At 25.1% G+C, this 20271-nt stretch overlaps 2 protein-coding genes and 1 non-coding gene across 3 annotated transcripts; all 3 read right to left on the reverse strand.

The window, feature by feature from the left end:
* Positions 1-1034: 1034 nt before the first annotated feature.
* On the reverse strand, positions 1035-1981 carry LOC114192532 (probable acetyltransferase NATA1-like). Its single transcript, XM_028082281.1, has one exon. The coding sequence runs from the start codon at positions 1897-1899 to the stop codon at positions 1225-1227; it is 675 nt and encodes a 224-aa protein (XP_027938082.1). The 5' UTR covers positions 1900-1981; the 3' UTR covers positions 1035-1224.
* A 2023-nt stretch (positions 1982-4004) lies between these two features.
* Positions 4005-4075, reverse strand: TRNAG-GCC. The gene has a single exon. It is a non-coding gene; the product is annotated as a tRNA-Gly (tRNA).
* Positions 4076-10516: 6441 nt separating this feature from the next.
* Positions 10517-11548, reverse strand: LOC114190047 (lectin DB58-like). Its single transcript, XM_028078803.1, has one exon. The coding sequence runs from the start codon at positions 11493-11495 to the stop codon at positions 10650-10652; it is 846 nt and encodes a 281-aa protein (XP_027934604.1). The 5' UTR covers positions 11496-11548; the 3' UTR covers positions 10517-10649.
* Positions 11549-20271: the final 8723 nt, after the last annotated feature.

The following is a 20271-nucleotide window of genomic DNA, read 5'->3' on the forward strand; positions in this document are numbered from 1 at the left end:
ATTTTTTTCTTCTATGTTCATAAAATAAAAAATTAATATACAAGCTCATTAAATAAATTATTAAACTAATATTTCACTATCATGTGATACAAAAGAGAATTACCTTCTTCTTTATTGTTTCGATAATGGAAGACAACAATTGAGATATGAGAGCAAAAATAATAGATTTTTTTTCTCTTCAGAAACAAAAGAAAGTAGGTGAGAATGAAAGATGAGAATAATTTGTGAGAAACTCAAGTCATATAATGGAATCAGAATTAAAATCTGGGTATAAAAAAACACAAAGTACAATACTTTTACTTCTATATTCATAAAATAAAAATTAATATAAAAGAGACTCATTAAATAAATTATTAAACTAATATTTCATTATCAAGTAAGATGAAAGAATTACCTCATTCTTTTTCTCCTCGAAAATGAAAGAGAACGAAGAGAAATAAGAGCAAAAGAATAGATATTTTTCTCTTCAAAAACAAAAAAAAAAACATGTGAGAACAAAAAATGAAAACAATTTATAAAAAGCTCAAGTTATAATAAAAAATAATAATAAAAACATCTTGATAAATCTTTTTATTCTTTATTCTTTGTTATGTTTGGTTTTATATTTTATTATTTATTAACATTGATTATTATGTTTATAAAAAAAATATTTGATTATCATCATTAATTTATAATATATTACTTGATATCTATAAGATAAAAAAATTCAAAATACCTAAAACATAAAAAACAAAATTCAAAAATTTTGGGGGCATGGCCCCTTTTACCACAAACATCCGGCAGTGTGTCCGGAATTGTGATGTAAGAAAATTATCAATAAATTTTTGTCCTTCGGTAAGCAGAATATTCTTGGTGATTTATTTAAGGGTTAGTTTATGAGTAAATTACCGACACGTTAACCTATTTGTAAAATTATCCACGGACAAATCTTTGGATAATGTTCTATTTTTTCAAAACTGAAATTTAAAGTTTCTAATTGTTTTTCGATTTTAAAAATTTTGTACTTCTATGCTATAATTAATACAAGTAATCCGTACTAAAAGTTTGATCATCATTAAAATAAGAAGTAGCAACAATTATATTAACTTAGATAATCCTTTTGAGATATAATAATAACTTACTATATCTCAGAAGAGATCATTATAAACACATAATATGAACATCTTATTCTGACATGGTTTGTTACATATTTCAAGCATGGAATGAGAATTAGTGGAACACTTTTCAGTGAGTGTGTCCAAAAGCTTGAAGATCCTTCCCAGTCAATCTGAAAAACTTGTATTCCTCCACCACCTCACCACCCATCTCTTCGTAAAACCTAATAGCATTAACATTCCAATCCAGCACAACCCAGTCTACCCTTCCGTAATTCCTTTTTACTGCTTCCTTTGCCACTGCACAAAACAACATTTTCCCAAATCCCATTCTCCTGTAACACTCCCTCACGTACAAGTTCTCCACGTAAAACCCTGCTTTTCCCAGAAAAGTAGAATAGTTTGGGAAAAACATCACAAACCCTACCACACTAACATCGTCCATGCTCTTGAACGTGTCGCGCTCGGGGTCCTCATAGGGGAGCCTCAGATTCACGAGTTCAGTGATGGGTTTGAAGAAAGGGTTGGAGTCAAAGGTTGAAACGGGGAAGGGGGTGGGAGAAGCTTCTAGAAGCAAGATGGTGAAGGACTGGAAGGGTTGGACGGTGGGGGAGAAGAGGGTGGCGGACAGGGAGGACTCGGTGGCGGAGAAGAGGTGGGTCAGGCGTTCGAAGACGGCCATTTGGTGGATGAGTTTGTGGATGTGGGGAATATCGGAGGGGGTGGCCAGGCGGATGCGCGTGAAGAGTTGGTAGCCCAACGGGGTGGTTTCCGGCGTCAGAGACGGCGGCGCTGCCGGGGCCATTGGTCTTGGTTCGGAGCAATGTAAAGTGGTGATGTTTTAGTTTAGGTGTGTGTCCATGTATGGACTAATATAAGACCGTGAAATGACATGTATTACTCCCATATTTCAAACGTGATAGTTTAACAAAGTTTTTTCTAACACAAATTACCAATTTAAGCAAAAAAGTATTATTTTATTATTTTATTTTAGTTAAAAAATATAAATATAATCCATTTTAATTCAATTTATAGTAACTTTTGTCAACTTTGTCAAATTTTTTTTCAAAACATAATTTTCCTATTTGAAAATTTGAAATTTGGTTTCGGAGTTGGCGGCGCCGCCGTGGCCATCTTAGTTCGGAGCAATGCATAGTGATGCTTTTTCAATTTAGTTGAGTGCATGTATGGGACTGATATATATATATAAGACAATAAAAGGACATGTGATAATACACAAACTTCCAATTTGTCATTCAACACTCATTTGAGACCATTAAAAAATGACATTTTTACTTTAAAATATAAAAGAAATTAGGATGAGTTAACTAAAAAAGAATAAATATTATTTTTTTTATTAGGTCTTGGAAAGAAATAACAAAAATGTGAAGGTGTGGACGGAAAATTCTCTATTATTCATATTGACAGACATTCTTGAATCTTACTTTCTGATAACACTTGTACTATTGGAAAAAATGTTAGTATCTAATTGTTTAAAAAATTATAATAATTATTATTATTATTTACTAGTTAAAACATATGCTCCGTAAGCATGGGTGTTGTCTTTTTTTTTCGTTATTATAAATAATTAATCAAGTTCTTAAAACGAACTAAATTTAAATAAGTCATTATTTAAAAGGATATGTATTTTGCGGGATTTGTATATCTCAGTTTGTGTTGGATTTGTAGTATGTCCTAATATATCTTTTTTAAAGATATGATTTCTTACAAACATCTCCCTCTTTCTTTAGGAAATGTCTGATATCTCAATCAAGCAAGTGGATACATTCCGATCAATAACTTGGTAAGTTTTAGATAAAGGTTTGATACATCTCACGACCAAAAAAACTAAAGTTGCTAGAAAGAACATCTCAGACAAGGACATGCTAACTTGGACAAGACAATATTATACATGATTAACTATGATAGTTTAAACAGAGTATTCACTAGAATTTATGAAGGGATATAAACGTTGTTAGAGATAATTAATGAGATCTTAATGAGATCCAAGTATATAAAAGGACTCCATATCACAAAAAATATATCTTAATCTTGATATGATATCATTATAAGGATCATATATGCTTCCTCTCCTTGACTTGAGCTCCTTTTGTAGACTATTCGAGTTTCATATATACGAACAAAATAAAACAATAAAATATTTATTTTAATTAAAAGTTGTTAAATTTAAAATAATATTCATTTAAAAGATAAAATTGGTTAATTAATTAATTAAACCAAAACAAAAAGTTAGATAAGCGATTCCAGCAAACTCACCCAAAGGAATAAAATCTTACGCTGACAATAGATTAGTGTTTGCATTACATAGGTCAAAAATTCGTCCTCCTCTGCAAGTTATGGCTTGGGAAACCAACTAACTATCAAAGTAATGTCAATGCAAAATTAATTGTTACACTAATATGATAAATATAATAATTACATTAATTTGAACACAAATCTAATAATGGAAACAATAGAAAAACACTTATGATCTATGTTGATATGTGAATAAAATTACAACATTCACATGTCTCCAAAATGACATATCGGAGGAAATTTCAACCTTCTCTTGAAGATAACATGTAAAGAAGTTTTAACTTTCACATCTTGTCTTTTCTTCCAATATTCATCATTTAGAAAATTATCATTCTAGGAGTTTTTAGAGCATTCTTGAATCTCCTATAATATTTATGATCTTCTAAAATTATACAAGTTACTTTGCTTCTAAATTTCTATGACATTCTTGAATTTCCTATGATATTTTATAATCTTCTAAAACTGTACAAGTTATTTATTTCTAAATTTTCTAGTCATTTTGTTCTCTCTCATTTAAACAAGGGAATGAGAAAAGCATTAAAAGATGGATATGTATAACATTTATGATGCCAAAACACATTGACAAAAAAATCATGCACCAGCCGGGAATCGAACCCGGGTCTGTACCGTGGCAGGATATTATTCTACCACTAGACCACTGGTGCTGTTGTTATAAAGTTTAACAATTTAAAAATATACTTCAGTGTCCTGTTTTTGACAGCCTCATGATTGTTCCTTGTATATGGACTAGTCACACACAGTGAATACACATGTCATTTTTTTTTATAACATTGTGTTAACAGAAATCATATGATTATTGTAATAATTTTGTATATTTATGAATAACTTCTTATAATAAAAATAAGGTAAATGTAGATTTTGGTTGTATGGAAGAAAAACATTATTAATGAGAAGCATATTATAATGTTTTTAAAGATAATAATAATCGTATAGTGCTGAATATATTATTTGTAAAATAGATAAGTTTAAATTTTTTTTGGATATTATATTATGAGACAAGATATTTCAGATGTTAATTCTTACTATATATAATTTCAAATTATCATATGCCAAGAAATCATCTATGGTGTAACACAACATGAAATTTTTTTCATAATACGCATCAAATTCATCTGTCGTCTTTTCATAAAATTTAAAATCATCAATCAAGGACTTCAAATAAATATCAATGTCATTTTTTAGTTGTCTAAGTCCAAAAATATCATAGACAACATAATGTATTTTCTCTTTCTGCACAATAAATAATAAAGATTATAAATCATCATCAAAACAGATAAATAATTATATTTACCACTTAAGTTTCCGTAAGAATTCATTTCATCTGTAACAAGTTCAAATTTCAAATATATGTATAAACTTACAAAGTACACATGATACTAAATTATGAAAAAAAATATTCCAAACATTTAATACAAACTATTAAAGTTTAATTATTTATACTAAATCACAAATAAAAACTAAAATTCACTCGATGTCTATCTACATCTAAAACTAAAATATCCACCAGATAGTAATTTATAGGTTAATCAATCTAATAAATATAAAATTATAGAAACATTCGACATCTAATAAATCTAAAATCAATAAAATAAAAATACATAACTAAAATTACAATACTACTCAAACACCTGATAAATCCAAATATAAAATAACAATATTTCTTATCTACATATTCACATATATTAAGATTAAAAAGAAAAACTAATTTTAATATATATTACATTGTAAAAATTTAAATAAAAATCAAATGCAAAAAAAGCAACTTAAAAGTGTTTCTCATACGATCAAGTTCGTTAATCCCTCCTCAACATTGCACACCAATGAAAATGACAAAATTATAAACAAAAATAAAAACAGAACACCATGAATTTCAAAACAGTAGAGACAAAAACTAACTTTAATGTGAAAAAAAAATCGGAGAGAACTAACCTTTGAGAGAAAACACAATATGAGAGTGAAGAAACCATGTTTTTGGACACAAAATGGAGCCAATGATGCACCTTCCTTCCGTCGTCGTCAACGCTGTTTGGGTGAGTTTTGGGAAGACGAAGAACTTCGTGGACAGAGAAGTGAGAAGACGCTATTTTGAGTTGTAAAAAACTAATAATTTATGTTTGACGTGATAGATTATATTTTATATGTTTTGGTTGTAGTTAATTGAGAAATTATAATTATATATATATAATATTAGTTTCATATTTAAGATAATAGTATTATAGATTTTTATTTTATATTATGTTTAATTTTGTTATATTTTAACTCATACCGATATGACTATCTATATCTAGAGATAGACGTAAATTTTTATATTTTAACAACCTAATACTTCTATTACACCCTAATTAGACATAAATATTAAAATTTATGTTTCTTCCTAAAGTGTCGAACGTAAATTTTTAACAAATATTTATAAATATGCTACTAATCATTTTACGTCTAATCCATGGAAGTAAGACGTAAATACATAATCATTATAGTTATTTTTATGCCTATATATAAAATAATTGTTAAATAAAAGCATTACATTTTCAACTGTTATTTTAAACGTATTATCTATGATAATATATAAACTTGTGTGTCGATATTTTATAATATCTTTTTACTTTTTATAATATAATTATTTATTAATTTTTTAAAAATTAATAGTTATTTTTACTTAAATTAATAGTTATTTTTACTTATTTTCTGTAAAACTGTTTTTTTATTCATCGACAATTATTTTCTCTATTTTTTTCCCCTTTATTTTTGATAAATATAAATTTATTTTATATATTAACTTAATAACATTATACTATTATCACCTATTAACATATTATCATTCATATTTAAAAAATGCATACAAACAGACACAATAACACTTGATGCTAATCTTTTGTAAATGTTATAAAGTCTAAGAAAAACCCTGAAAGTGGAAAAAAAAACAGATTGAATTAAACTTTTTTATTTAGTAGATATGTTATTTAATGTCTTTTTCATCTTTAACTTTTATTATTATTATTATTATTATTAAGATAATAATGTTTTGATTACTAAATTTTAATAAAAAAAATCACAACATAAAATAACAATTTTTAACTAATCTTGAAATATTAAAAATTAAAAAAAAATATTTAAAAGATAATATCTAAAATTATATAATAAAATTATTAAAATTGAGTACTCAAAAAAATCATTTTCTTTGTTATTAATTCTATTTTTTCATTTATTTCATCTGTGTTTGAAGTGCTTCAATGCCACTCAGATATCAATATCAGGGTCGGGGCACCGTACAGCAATGATATAAGTTTGTCAGTCAATTATTGCCGTAAATTCAATAAATTTAATACACATGTCACCAAATGGGCTCTTTATCTTCTTTTCAGACAAGAAATTAAAAGAAAATGAAAAACTATGTTTACGATAATTCCTTAATTGCCCCCATTGTATTGACCATGTACTCCCATTCATTTTAGGTGAATATGTTAATAAATTTTTACAAATGATTTTTCATTAAAAACATGATAATTAATTTTTAGAACCATTTTTATTGAAAAACAAAAAAAAGAAGTTGTACTTTTAGGGTCACTTACAATTGAAAAAGGTTCTATTTTTAATTACAACCAGTTTCTTTCTGCTCGTTTATAAAAATAGGATTCTTACACGCTTAAATACTAAAGTTAAAAGAGGTTTTGGGTATAGTCTAAATAAATAATAATATGAAAATGTGCAAAACTTGAGGTGATAATTCTTTTATAATATGAAATATTTAATCACACAAAGAGAGATAACCATACATTATATTTTAACAAAAAAATAGTTATATTTATGGAGAAGCAATAATCGTGAAATTACATAATACATATTCAATATGAACTCTATAATACGTAAATAATTCAAAAAATATATTTTATGTGGTTATATCTATTGTGTATTGTTTGATGTGAAATTATTATATTTGAAATATAAATTTAAATAAAAAATAGTATTAAAAAATGATATAATAAAATGTAATATGAATATTATTAAATTTTAAAGTAAAATTTAAATCAAGTTCAATATAAAATACAAATTTAAATAAATTTAATCTTATTAAAAATATTTAATACAAATATAAGGATGATATTTATATAAAAATTAAATTTAATCTCAATTTAAAAATAAATGAAATTGTTCCATTTAAAAAATAATACAACCGAATTGTATTAAAAATAATAAATAAAAAAATTAAATTGAGAATCACATTATATTTTGCACTATAATAATAAGTGGATTCAACGTGATTATCATTGTCACAACATATCAATGCTCACTTGATAATAAAAGTTAGTTATTTTTTAAAATTGAAAAAAAAAATATGCAACACGTGAATTAACGTTGTTGGTGTAAAAAAAATTACAGTATATTCTAAAAATAAAAATCTAATTGATACAATCAAAATATAGGAATTACTCTAAATGTTTGAACAAATATAAGATTAATACCATATTTTAACCTAAAATAAATCAATATATTATATCCCCTGTTGCTCTTTTATATTTGAACAAATTCTTTGGTTTTAGTATGCAACCTGTTTTCGGATTCTTTCCAACGTCAATAATATATGATTATACGAATAATTTTGGCTAAATGAAAGAGGAGAAAAGAAAATAAAGAAGAATGCAGAAAAGCAAAAAGAAACAAGTAAACTCAAATTATGTTGATAATTAAATAAAGAAACAAATGATACAATTTTGCGTATAATTATTTAACAATCTTATTATAGTAGTACAATAATACAATTTAATTAATTTAGATATTTAATTTATTCTATTATTAAAATTATTTTTTAAGTGATTACATACAAAATCAGACTTTTTATAATTTTTATTTTAATTCCAAAGAATATATATATATATATATATATATATATATATATATATATATATATATATATATATATATATATAATATGTCCAAATCGTTGATCATGCCGAAAAAGCAAAAGGTTGATGTGATGTGTAGAACATAACGGGACCATACAACAAATTGTCATTCTTGCTTGATCACTCAAATGAAGATTTCTCTTAAAAAAAATTAATTGGCAGAGATATTTGAAACAAAAAGTATTATTTAGGTCAAATAATTCTATTTAAACTCCTAAATTTATTACGAATGTAAATTTCTTTTTCAGAGTAGTTAAATATAAATTTAAAATTACTTTCATAAATTTGATTTACACGCACTTGGTAATGCCCAACTCAAGGCTTACTAAGTATTAAATGCCAGATATAAAAACGATTTTCTTTTATCAAAACGAAATTATAATTAACTTCAAATTAATTTTCTACAAATTTACGGAAAAAAATTCTCTGATTATAATATATTATAATAATTAATCATACATATAATTTATCATTAAACAAGTTTAAAAAGAAAGGAGACATAAAGTCGATTTGTTTAAATTTAAAATAAACCACTTATTCAAGAAGTAAATTGAATTTTTTTCTATAAAAAACCAAAAGTACAAAATAAATAGAATCAACAAAATACATGGAAAGAATATGCTTATATTTATTTTAAAAACAAAACACAAGCAAACTCGCCCTAAAGAAGTTTTCTCAAGTACGAATTAAAAAATAACAAATAAACCGATGAATTAAAAGAAAATTGTGTACTATACTTTCAATTTTTTCAAATAATACGATAACTACATTTTTTTCAAAATTATATACTTTAAAAATAGTTAGGCACTAATAATACAACTTTTGATATGGTAACAGAACCGTTCCTGTCATTAGAGTATCACTCGAGGAATCCTGAATTCGACTTCAAAGATAAATAAATTATATATAGATTAAATACATGTAATATCTGGTTTCAGAAGAGAATGAAAAATGAATTTTTATAATTAAATTTTATTATTTTTTTATAACTTTAAAATGATATTTTTTAAGTGATTTTTTATCTTTTTATTTTTTATATTTTTTTATACTTCACAACTATTTAAAAAATGTTAGCTCAAAATAAAATAAAAGTTATCAAAATTTATATTCTCCTTTAAAAACACATCAAAGTTATTAAACCTAGAAATCGGACCAAGACTCTTAAATTTTTTAACCGGACAATAGTTACCAATATTTTGTTAGTATTTATAGATAAAATATATTACTTAATACAATAAATATTAATATATTTTATTTTTATTACATAAAAAATTATAATTTAGTACAAATTTTTATTTTATTAATTTTATTTAATTTTTTATGAGATAATTAAACACATGTTTATATTTAATAATTAATACATGTGTTTATTAAAAAATTAACATTAAAGTCTTTTGTTCCTTTACTTCTTGCTTTATAAATTTCAAATTCTTTTTACTTCTTTAAGATGAATTTCATATTAGATACTCCCCAATAAACACATAGAATAATGATTGAATATTAATTATTAATGAACTTTAAATCAATTTAAGATAAGAAAAACTATTATATTAAAAGTATGATTTGTAATTTTTTTTATTTTACTAAAACTGATATATATCAAAATTTATTACACTGAAGTAACTATTTATAGGTATATGAGTTAAAGTTAAATATATTTTTGGTCCCTTGAAAATTTTGGAACTAGTCAATTTTGAAATTTTAGACCAATTTAGTCTTTTATCTTTTCAAATGCATAGATTTAGTCTTTTTAATCAAATTTGTTAAATTTATTTGACATTTCAAACACGTTTCATAATAGCATTTGACTTAACATTAAAGCAAAAATGTGTCAAATAGTACAAATAACTCAAATACAATATTGAAATGCGTACAAAATATCAAATAAACCTACTAAAATTTGATTAAAATAACTAAATTTATATATCTCAAAAGATGAAGATTAAATTAATCCAAAATTTCAAAATTGACCGGTTCCTAAGTTAAAGTCAACAATCTAAAAATATATTTAACCGGACTTATGTATATCCTTTTATCCACATATATTACACGTATCCTTATTTCATTTGATAATTTACGTGTGTACGATGTTTATATTAAAAGTGAGATTCAATCTGTTTTATATATGTTGTTTTTCGGTGTGGATTTTATTAGGACGATAAAAAAAAAAAAAAAAAAAAAAAGTAGAGTAAAAAAGGCATGATGTTATTAACTTCTGTGACAGAAAAACGTTATTAGGAAGAAAGAAGAAGGAGCAGGAAGGGTGTGAGTGCATGCAGTAGTGTTTCAGTGTCACAGAAAAGCAGGAGGATGGAGTCTAGATGAACTTGTTGAGGACGAACTTGGCGAGATCCAAGCCACCGGTGGTGATGCCATTGCCATCTGAGAGCTTGGAAGCAAAAGACCAAGAGAGAATGTCGTGGGTTTCGGTTGAACCTGCAAGCAACCCTGTGGTGGCAGAGAACCCAATGATGACCGTCTCCGGAAGAACGCTCTTCAGGTCCACTCTCTCAGACACGATGTAGCTGGTTCTCCGGGAAGGGTGAACCAGAGAAGCCACCAAGAGCTGCGTGGAGGCGTCGTAGGTGATCAGAATCTCCGCGTTTTGCCCGTTCGCCAGACCCCACGACGCCCATCTGATAGACTCGATGGAGTTCACGTCGATGCCGATGTGACGGGGTTCCGGGTCCCACTTAGGGTTCGAGTAGGTGTCGAACTCCACAGCCACGGTCTGGGCGGAGCTGTCGTAGGTGGCGTTGTCGAAAAGACCAAGAAAACCGGCGTTGGATTTGGGCTCGGAGCCGACGGGTACGAGAGCGAATGCAAGCCCATCGGCGGAGTTTGATTTGTTGGGAGCATTGATGTTGAAAGTGAAGGAGGTGGCCCAGCTGGCGACTTTGCCGGTGGTGCTGTCCCAGATTTTGATGGGGGCGGAGTAGAAGGCGCGGCCCAGAGAGGCCGGCGTGGGTTTGCCGTTGCCTTTAACTTTGGTGAGTCGTATCCGGCCGGCGGTTGAGACGACGGCGTCACCTTGGAGGATAAGGTTGGATTGGTCGAAGGATTTGAAGTTAAAGGAGAAGTCGTCTGAGTATGCTTGGGTGAGAAGCAGCAGGAAGAGGGCTAGGGAGAGAGAGAGAACAGTGGAGAAGTTGGAGGAAGCCATGGCTGTAAGGTCTTACAGTGATGGATGTTGATGATGCATTAGGATGAGTCTGTGTTTGGTATTTATAGAACAAAAACGGGACTGTGTTTCCAGATTCACACAATTCAAACACTTTCAAACCACGCATTTACATTGTCTCCTGCTTTCTTATTATATTAGACATGTGTTTTGGAAACCAATATTATTAGATGAGTTTTCTTTTTTTTTTTCAAAAAGTGGGTTAGTGTTACTATATGTATAATAATGTGGTAGACCGGGAGAAATTATAAATATTCATTTAGTTTTAATAAACGGGTACACTTATTATATTCTTTTGAGAAGACGAAAAGAAAAAGAAATTATAAAACCTAATAAAAATAGAAATAAAATCAATATTATTATCAATATATTTTTTTATAATGATATTATCACTTTCATTTTTTATTTCTATCTTTTATTTTTTCTTTTATTTTTTGACGTGGTTCAATATAAATTATTAATTAATGTATTATTATATTTTTTTGAAAAAAATAATAATTCACACCGAATCATGTTAGAAAATAAAAAATAATGAAAATTAAAAAATCAAAATCAAAATATAATTTTTTACTTTTAATTAAGATTTATCATTTAATTTTTTCATTAACCAGTTGATGTGACTATTTATCTTCTTCTGTGTAATATTTTTATATGTTAATAGCAAGATTTTCTAGTTAATTCAAAATTATATGTGATTTTTATTGTTTTATTTTGAAAACATGTTAGATAACAAGATTATCGATCTTGCTTATGACGAATTGTCATTGTTATTATCATTAATGTAGGTGACCACCTGCATTTTTTGTTTCATTTCGAACATTCTCACAATCAAATTCTAAAATTAATTTATGCTAATAAATTGTTTGAAGGCACCTAAAATCAATTTTTAAAATCAATAAAAGATTATAGATTCACATCTAAATAGAAGTAACTTTTTTTAGCTTTTTTTATCGACCAAAATCCATTCTTATAAAACAGAGTTTAAAAAAAAAAAATAGTAAAAGTCAGTTGAGGTATGACATCAATTGCAACAATATTTTTTTTTTTTAAATATGTTTTTGTTCTTTAAGTTTCAATAAAATTTGGAATTAATTTATCTTCAAATATTTTAATTAATTTAGTCCTTTATTTTTAAAAATGTGTAAATTTAGTTTTTTTAACTAAATTTTGTTAAGTTTATCTAACATTTCAAGCGTATTTTATTATAGTATTTGAATTATTTACACAGTTTTACACATTTTCACTTTAATGTTAACTCAAATATTATCATAAAAAACGTTTAAAATGTCAGATAAACTTTACAAAAATTGGTAAGAAAGACTAAATTCACGTATTTCTAAAGATAAAAGACTAAATTGGTATAAAGTTTTGAAGAATGACTAATTCCAAAATTTATTGAAACTTGAAGGAGCAAAAACATATTTAAATTTTTTTGTTAACCATAAAATCTCTCATTTCTTAACAAATATAAATAAGTAAACAAGACGAAACAATATAATGATCACATCATCTCGTCAATAAAAAAATTAAACAATAAAGACTCAATTGAAAATATAAAAATTATGAGTACTCAATATAAAATCAAAAGTTAATAAGGGTTCAATTGAAAACACCCAATTTTATAATATATTACTTTGAAACTTAGAGTTATCTTGGTCTTTTCGATGAAGTTGAAGAAAGCACCCACTTTTAAAATATGTGACATTGAAAACACTAAATAGTTGATTAAGATGAAGTATATAAAAAAAAAAATAAAAAGTGAAAGAGAGTAAACTCTACTCAAGAGGAAGACATTGGTACAAGATTCAATTCAAGATTCTCTACGCTCTTTGAGTTTGAATGCTTAAACAACTAAATTCTCGAAAAATAATTGTAATAATATTTCTCTTGCCTAAAATCAATTAATTAGCGGTTTGAACATTGAATATCATGACTTGAACGATGGAGTTTCACTCGAAGCAAATCAATCCATCAAATTAAGTCAATTAGATCAAAATTTAAAAACAAAAAAATAGATCCAACTAATTTCAATTCTCTAAATGTAGTTAAACTTAACATTTAACATTAAAATTCAACATCAATAATTAATCCACATACAAAAATTACACTTGAAACAAAAATATGTCCTTCACGAATACTTTATCAACTCAAAACTAAATAAATAACAACCATCTTAGTTATCTAACCTAGGATTTACCATGATACATACTCTTCAAGCTAAACACTATGAAGAAATAGAAGAATGAATAATTTTTTAACTAATTTCCAGAAAACGTAATTCAAAAACTAAATACATAAACATAAAGTAGCAGAGGTTATATACATCCAATAGAAAATTTTAATCATTGCTATAACAGAACATAAAACAAGAATTTGATATTTGAAAAACAAAATTACTCAAACGAAAATTTGATCGGTTTAAATTGATTGAAACTTTATTACCTTCTAACACTCTATAACAAAAAAAGAAAAGAAAAATCACTATAATATATATATAATATGAATATATATAACAGTTGCGAATTTTCAGACAATATTTTGGGGTGCTAAAATTTTGGTTGAATTACTCTTTAATATATTTTTTCGTCTAAAAATATATGTTGACCTAGTGTTTTTTAGTTTCAATTTGATATCGATTTTATAAAAATTAATGCAATTTGATATTTTTCTTTAAATTTCTTGAAACGGAACAAGAATTTTTCATCAAAATTGATACTAGGATTATGTCAATTATACCAATAAAACACACCATCATTATTCACAACTTCAATTTTGATAAAAAATTATTGGTTCAATTCAAGAAATTTAAAGAAAAAAGGACAAAATTGCATCATTTATCAAAAGTTGACCAAATTGAGACTAAAAAAAAACTTGGAGGACCAACTTAATATTTTTGAACAAAAATAGGAACAAAAAGAGTAATCCTAAATTTTTTATATAAATTAGTCAAAAAATTATATTTACTTTTTCTATGATAATAAAAAATAATAAAATTACAATTATTGTTATTATTATAATTATAAAATTAAATATAAATAATTTTTATAATTTTAATATAATTAATTTTCATTTATAATGATTAAATTTTTAAAAATAAACAAATAAAAAATGGTTAAATTAAATAATAAATTAATTATTTTTATTTAAAAATAATTAAAATATAAAATTAAAAATAAATGTGAAAATTCAGATATAAATATAAATATAAATATATAAAAATTTATTACAATATCAAATATATAAAATATATTAAAAATATTAAATTTGAAAAAAACAATTTAAAATCATATATTTACTTATATAAATGTAAAGAAAAAAACAATTGGAGAGACATGACCCCTTATCCAAACGAAGGTCCACCCATATATATATATATATATATATATATATATATATATATATATATATATATATATATATATATATATATATATATATTTTATTTTTTTTATTTTTTTATTTTTTTTGCAGTTTACTTTAAATGGTAAACTTATTTTAATAACCGTATTTATTAAACTTAAGCTCACTTTTGATTCCTGTAATTTCTTGGATGTGATATTTCAGTCCTTGTGAAATCATAATCTCAGAGATTTGATGTTCCAATTTTTTTAAACTAAATAATTTTAATCAAATATTAGTATATTACATAATTGTTTACAGAAATTTTGGCAAGCTTTTAAATAATACTAATATTAATTATTCATTTCATAAAATATTAATAATGAACAATATGTTAACTTTTTTGAACAACTGAGTTATATATTAGCAGTCGATTAAAGTTATTTAATTTTAAAAGGTTAAATTTGTAATTTAAATTAAATTATGAGATGAATAATAAATTTAAGTCAGTTTATTATTTCTCCCCTTTTATTAAAACTTTTTCAGAAAGTGGTAGCATAGGGAACACCCTATAATTGTACTTTTCAAGGCCCCTTTTAATTACTGAAATAAATTGAATAATTGTTTAATAAAGAGAGTCACACGTAAGTTTTCATGGATAATGCAAATATATTAAAAATTAAAAAGTACGTCACATCTCTTTTATAAAGCTGTGGAGTTGGTAGCCACGTTCAAAACGAGGGGTCAGGATTTTTTTATCTTTAATAAATATCTAATAAGATAATGTGCATTTTTTTTTTCTAAAGTTGTATGCTTCTCTTGATTTTATGCCTGATTTATGAAAAATGTTTTCGAAACAATACTAGCAATTGCAATCACTAAAAATTGTAAACACTGTTATAATTAGTATCGGTAAATGATGATAATTTAGTTCTAGTAGGTATAAGTTGGAGATGATTTTTAATTTTTAAAATAACAAAAAATCTTATTCAACCTCTATATATATATATATATAAGATTAGGATAACTACATTTATGTTAATGAAATTTATGAGATTATTTTGTCATTACTTTTAGAATTTAATTTAACCCTAACTAATGTAATTTAAAAACGATTAAGTATTAAGTTATACAATTTTTATAACCAAATTAAATTGTATTATAAATAGTGTTAGAAATGTAAAATTTAGAAATATGAATAATATATATATATATATATATATATATATATATATATATATAATTTGAGGCTAAATTTATCTATTAAATCAATTTTAAAGGATTGAAATACATTAAGAGTCTACTTTTTTTAATATACAATCAAACATTTAAAATTTATCTCAGAAAGTGTTTCATTTTAAAGTTTTGAGATAATATTGTTAAAGTCTATTACCACATTCAAATTATTATTTATCTTGGAGTTTGGAATTTTTATCATGATTATGTATTTAAAAGATGTTTTAAAAAATGTTAGAAGACAAATGATATTTAAATTATTAACTTTATTCGAAATCTCATGTCATAATATATAAGTGAATGCAATTATCACTTTACAAGTCAATTTTGTGGGATTGAGTTAAGTTTAAAATTCACTTTTAACATAATATTGAAATCAGGTACTAATATCTTGTCTCGCGCACGAGATCAATATACCTCGGTGTGAAGGGATGTATTGGAAGTTCCACTAGAGATAAGGTCAATTCACAGTATATAAGTGGATGCTCCTCACCTTACAAGCCAGTTTTATTTAATAATATTTTTAAGTTATATATATATATATTATTTTATCAAACTAATTCTTTAAGATAAAATTAAAACTGAACTTAAAAGTCAATTTTTATAAGAATATTTATACTATAAAAATATAATTATTTACTCTGATTTTAATATTCTTAAAACAAATGCACAATAAATTTTTAAGCTACACATGGTTACACGCGCTCATTTTTTTTTTATGTGGAGATCCTCCGTAGTTTCTTTCTCAAATGCAGAAGATATGAATAGATTTGTTGTTTGCTTATTAAATCAATTTTATAGAGACGAAGTAGACTACTTTTATAGGTGGTTTCAAAATTAGTTAAAATTATTTTAATTAAATTTCTTTTCAATTTATTATGTTAACTACTGTCAAGTCTTCTCTATTTTTATATTTCGTAAATAAATAAATGTATTAAAAATTTCACGTTATTTAATGATATTTTTAAATTAATATATATATATATATATATTAATGTAATATTTGTCCTATTAAATTAGTTTTATAAGATAAAATTAAAATTAAACTTAAAAGTCCATTTATATAAGAATATTTAAATAAAAAGATAATTATTTCCTCTAATTTTTACATTCGTAAATCAAACGCACAAATAAATTTTAAAGCTACACATGATGACACGCACACATTTTTTTTTTATGTGGAGATCCTTCGTAGTTTCTTTTTCAAATGCAGAAGATATGGATAGATTTGATGTTTCCTTACACGAAAAGTTGTGGACGTTAGTTGGCCACGAGAAACACGTGGGATTTACGAATTTTTGTTTTTAACCGATAGTTATGAAATAAAAATAGTTTAATAACTAATTATTATAATTAATTATAATTATCATTAATTGTTATTTAAGTAACTAGGCTTGTTTGAAGAAGGATTAAAATGTTTTTTTCCATAAATAATTTGTTGACAAATAATCATATGTTACAAATTTGAAAGAATCATAATTTCAAGCCCTTTTTATTTGTATGAGTGTAAGTACGATAATTGGAGTTGAGATTGTGGATGGATATGTTCGTTTAAAGAGGGTGAGGAAACATACACAGATAATAAATATTTTGAAAATGTTTGGAGAAGTTAAAAATAAATTTGGTATTTTGTTTTATGTTATATTTTTTCTTTTATTAGACATAACTGTTGTTTGACAAAGTAATATAAATATGACTTAGTTAAACTGTTTATTTGCGGGGGAATTTCATAAATAATATATAAAGACTTTTGAATAGAGGTGGCAAAACGGGCCAGTTTGGTCCGGGCCCAGCTCGCTTGTGGTCCAGCAAAAACGGACTGGATAGGATTAGTCCGCCACTAATAAATGGGTTGGATATTGTAACCCGTTTCCTTTTAGGGCGGGCTGACCCGTCTTTTTTTATAATTTTTTTTTATTTTTTTAACTTTTTAAAAATTTTGTTTATAAATCTATTATATATAACTTTATTTATATAATATAAAAAATATTATTTTTTAATTTTAAACATAAAAAAAAAAAAAATGGGTTGATGGATCAGGAGGAACTGACCCATTTTAGTCTGTTAAATTGGTGGGCTAAACGGGTAAGATTACAACGAGTTGACGGGTTAAAAATTTCAACCCGATCCGTCCTTTTCTTGACGGGCTGACGGACCTGACCCGCTTTAACATTCCTATTTTTGAAGAATAATATAAATTGAAATTAGACTATAAATTTAGAAAATAAGCTTAAAATAAAAATAATTGGTAACCTATTCTAGAGGTTGTTTTCACTAAAACATGACATCATATTTTGCATTACAATAAAAATAAATTTTGGAAGTAGAATTGCACTTTGTGGCGGATCATAGAAGATTACAGGAGGGTCGTGGTCCCCAAGATATTTTATTTATTTTAAAAAATATTTTCTTAAAATTTTTAAAATTGATTTTTATTTTTTTATGAAATATAATATTTCATATAAAAAATAATAAAATCAAAAATCAAAACATAATGAAGAATAATAAAATTTATTCAAATATTTTTTTGTTTTCTTCTATCTTAAGTTTGTCACATATTGTATTCATTTATTATTCTTGTATTTTTTTTTTGTTTTTTCTTTCTCTCGCTCTTAGTTCTCATTCGTTCTCTTCTAAGATAAAAAAATGTTACTCTCTCCCTTCTCTTAATAGGAAAATATTAGTTTGATATTTAGTTTTTATTTTCATCTTATGAGTTTTTTGTATATTTATTTTTTTATTAATATAAAAATAAAAGTTATGTATTATATGTTTTTTATAACCATTTTTTAAATGTGACTTGATTATCATATTTTTTTAGTAATTAAGGCTCTCAATTTTTTATTAGATTTTGATAGATTATTTTTTAGCTTTAATTTTTTTTAAATAGATATATTGATGAAAAATAAAATAATAGATTCATTTTTTGTGAAGTGATAAAAGGGAAGATACCCTTGAAGATAAAAACAATAAAAATTTATTTCTTCACTTGTTTTCAATCATGATACTAGGAATTCAATTGTTGAATTAGAGAACCATTTCTTAAAATTTAAAGAATTATAAGTGGGAAGTTTCATATTAATTATTTTGAATTATAGACGAAATGTTTCATATTAATTATTTGAAACTTATTATAAAAAAATGTATTCAAATATGAGAATATTCAGGAAAAGAGATGAAATTAGAAAAACTAATTTAAAGTGAGTTTCATATCAAATACAATTTCAATACTATAATTTTTGTAAAGAAAAAACATACAAGAATTTCAATACTAAATTATATATATTTTTGTTATATTAGTAATAATAATAATTAAATATATAAAATTTAAGTATATTATTTTGGTCCTTTTAAACTTTTTGACTAAGATTCGTCATTGCATCCCAACTTGCACAATTAAAAATATTATATGAAGCTAGAACTAAAATAATTATAAAAAAAAAAAACAAGTTTTATGCATATTCTAGAAAAAGAAAAACACATTTTCACTTTACATCTGATTTAGTTTAAAATTTACATAAAGTCAAACTTAAATCGTGATTGCATATGATATCAATTTTTTATATAAATTGAATTCATAAAATATAAATAAAAAAATACTCGTGATTTTTCATCTTACTTTTCTATATTTGAGGTGGTGATTATTGGATATTTGTAGCAACTTGAAAGTGAACATATGAGATGATTTATTTATCTTCCTTTCTTTTTTTCTTCAAATCTGGTACATGTCCATCATGTTTCTGTGTCGTGTGATTATGTCCTATAAAATCATAGCATTCAACAATTATGTTTTCTCTTCAACTCGCTGTGTACAACGTTATCTTCATTTACATCTTTTAACATTGGAGAGATTTTGTCAATACTAATTTGTCGATAAAGTTTTCAATTTTTACAGGAAAGAAAATGGTAACTTCCATGAAAAGGGCATACAGAAGAGAAATGAGAAAAAAGCGTCAACATGATACTTATCTTAGTAATGTAAACATGATTTAACAAAGTTATTAACAGAAGGAATTAACCAACCGATAAAAAGTTTAGATGCTTAAGTTTATGTTAAGTAATGAAAGTTTCCCATACTAAAATCATTTTTCAAATTAATCTTGTAAAGTTAAATTACACGTAAATTTTAATTTGTAACCCAACATTTATAAAATACAACCTATTTTAATAAATTAAATTTAAA

This window comes from Vigna unguiculata, chromosome 7 (genome assembly GCF_004118075.2).
Source record: "Vigna unguiculata cultivar IT97K-499-35 chromosome 7, ASM411807v1, whole genome shotgun sequence".
Lineage (NCBI taxonomy): Eukaryota > Viridiplantae > Streptophyta > Magnoliopsida > Fabales > Fabaceae > Vigna > Vigna unguiculata.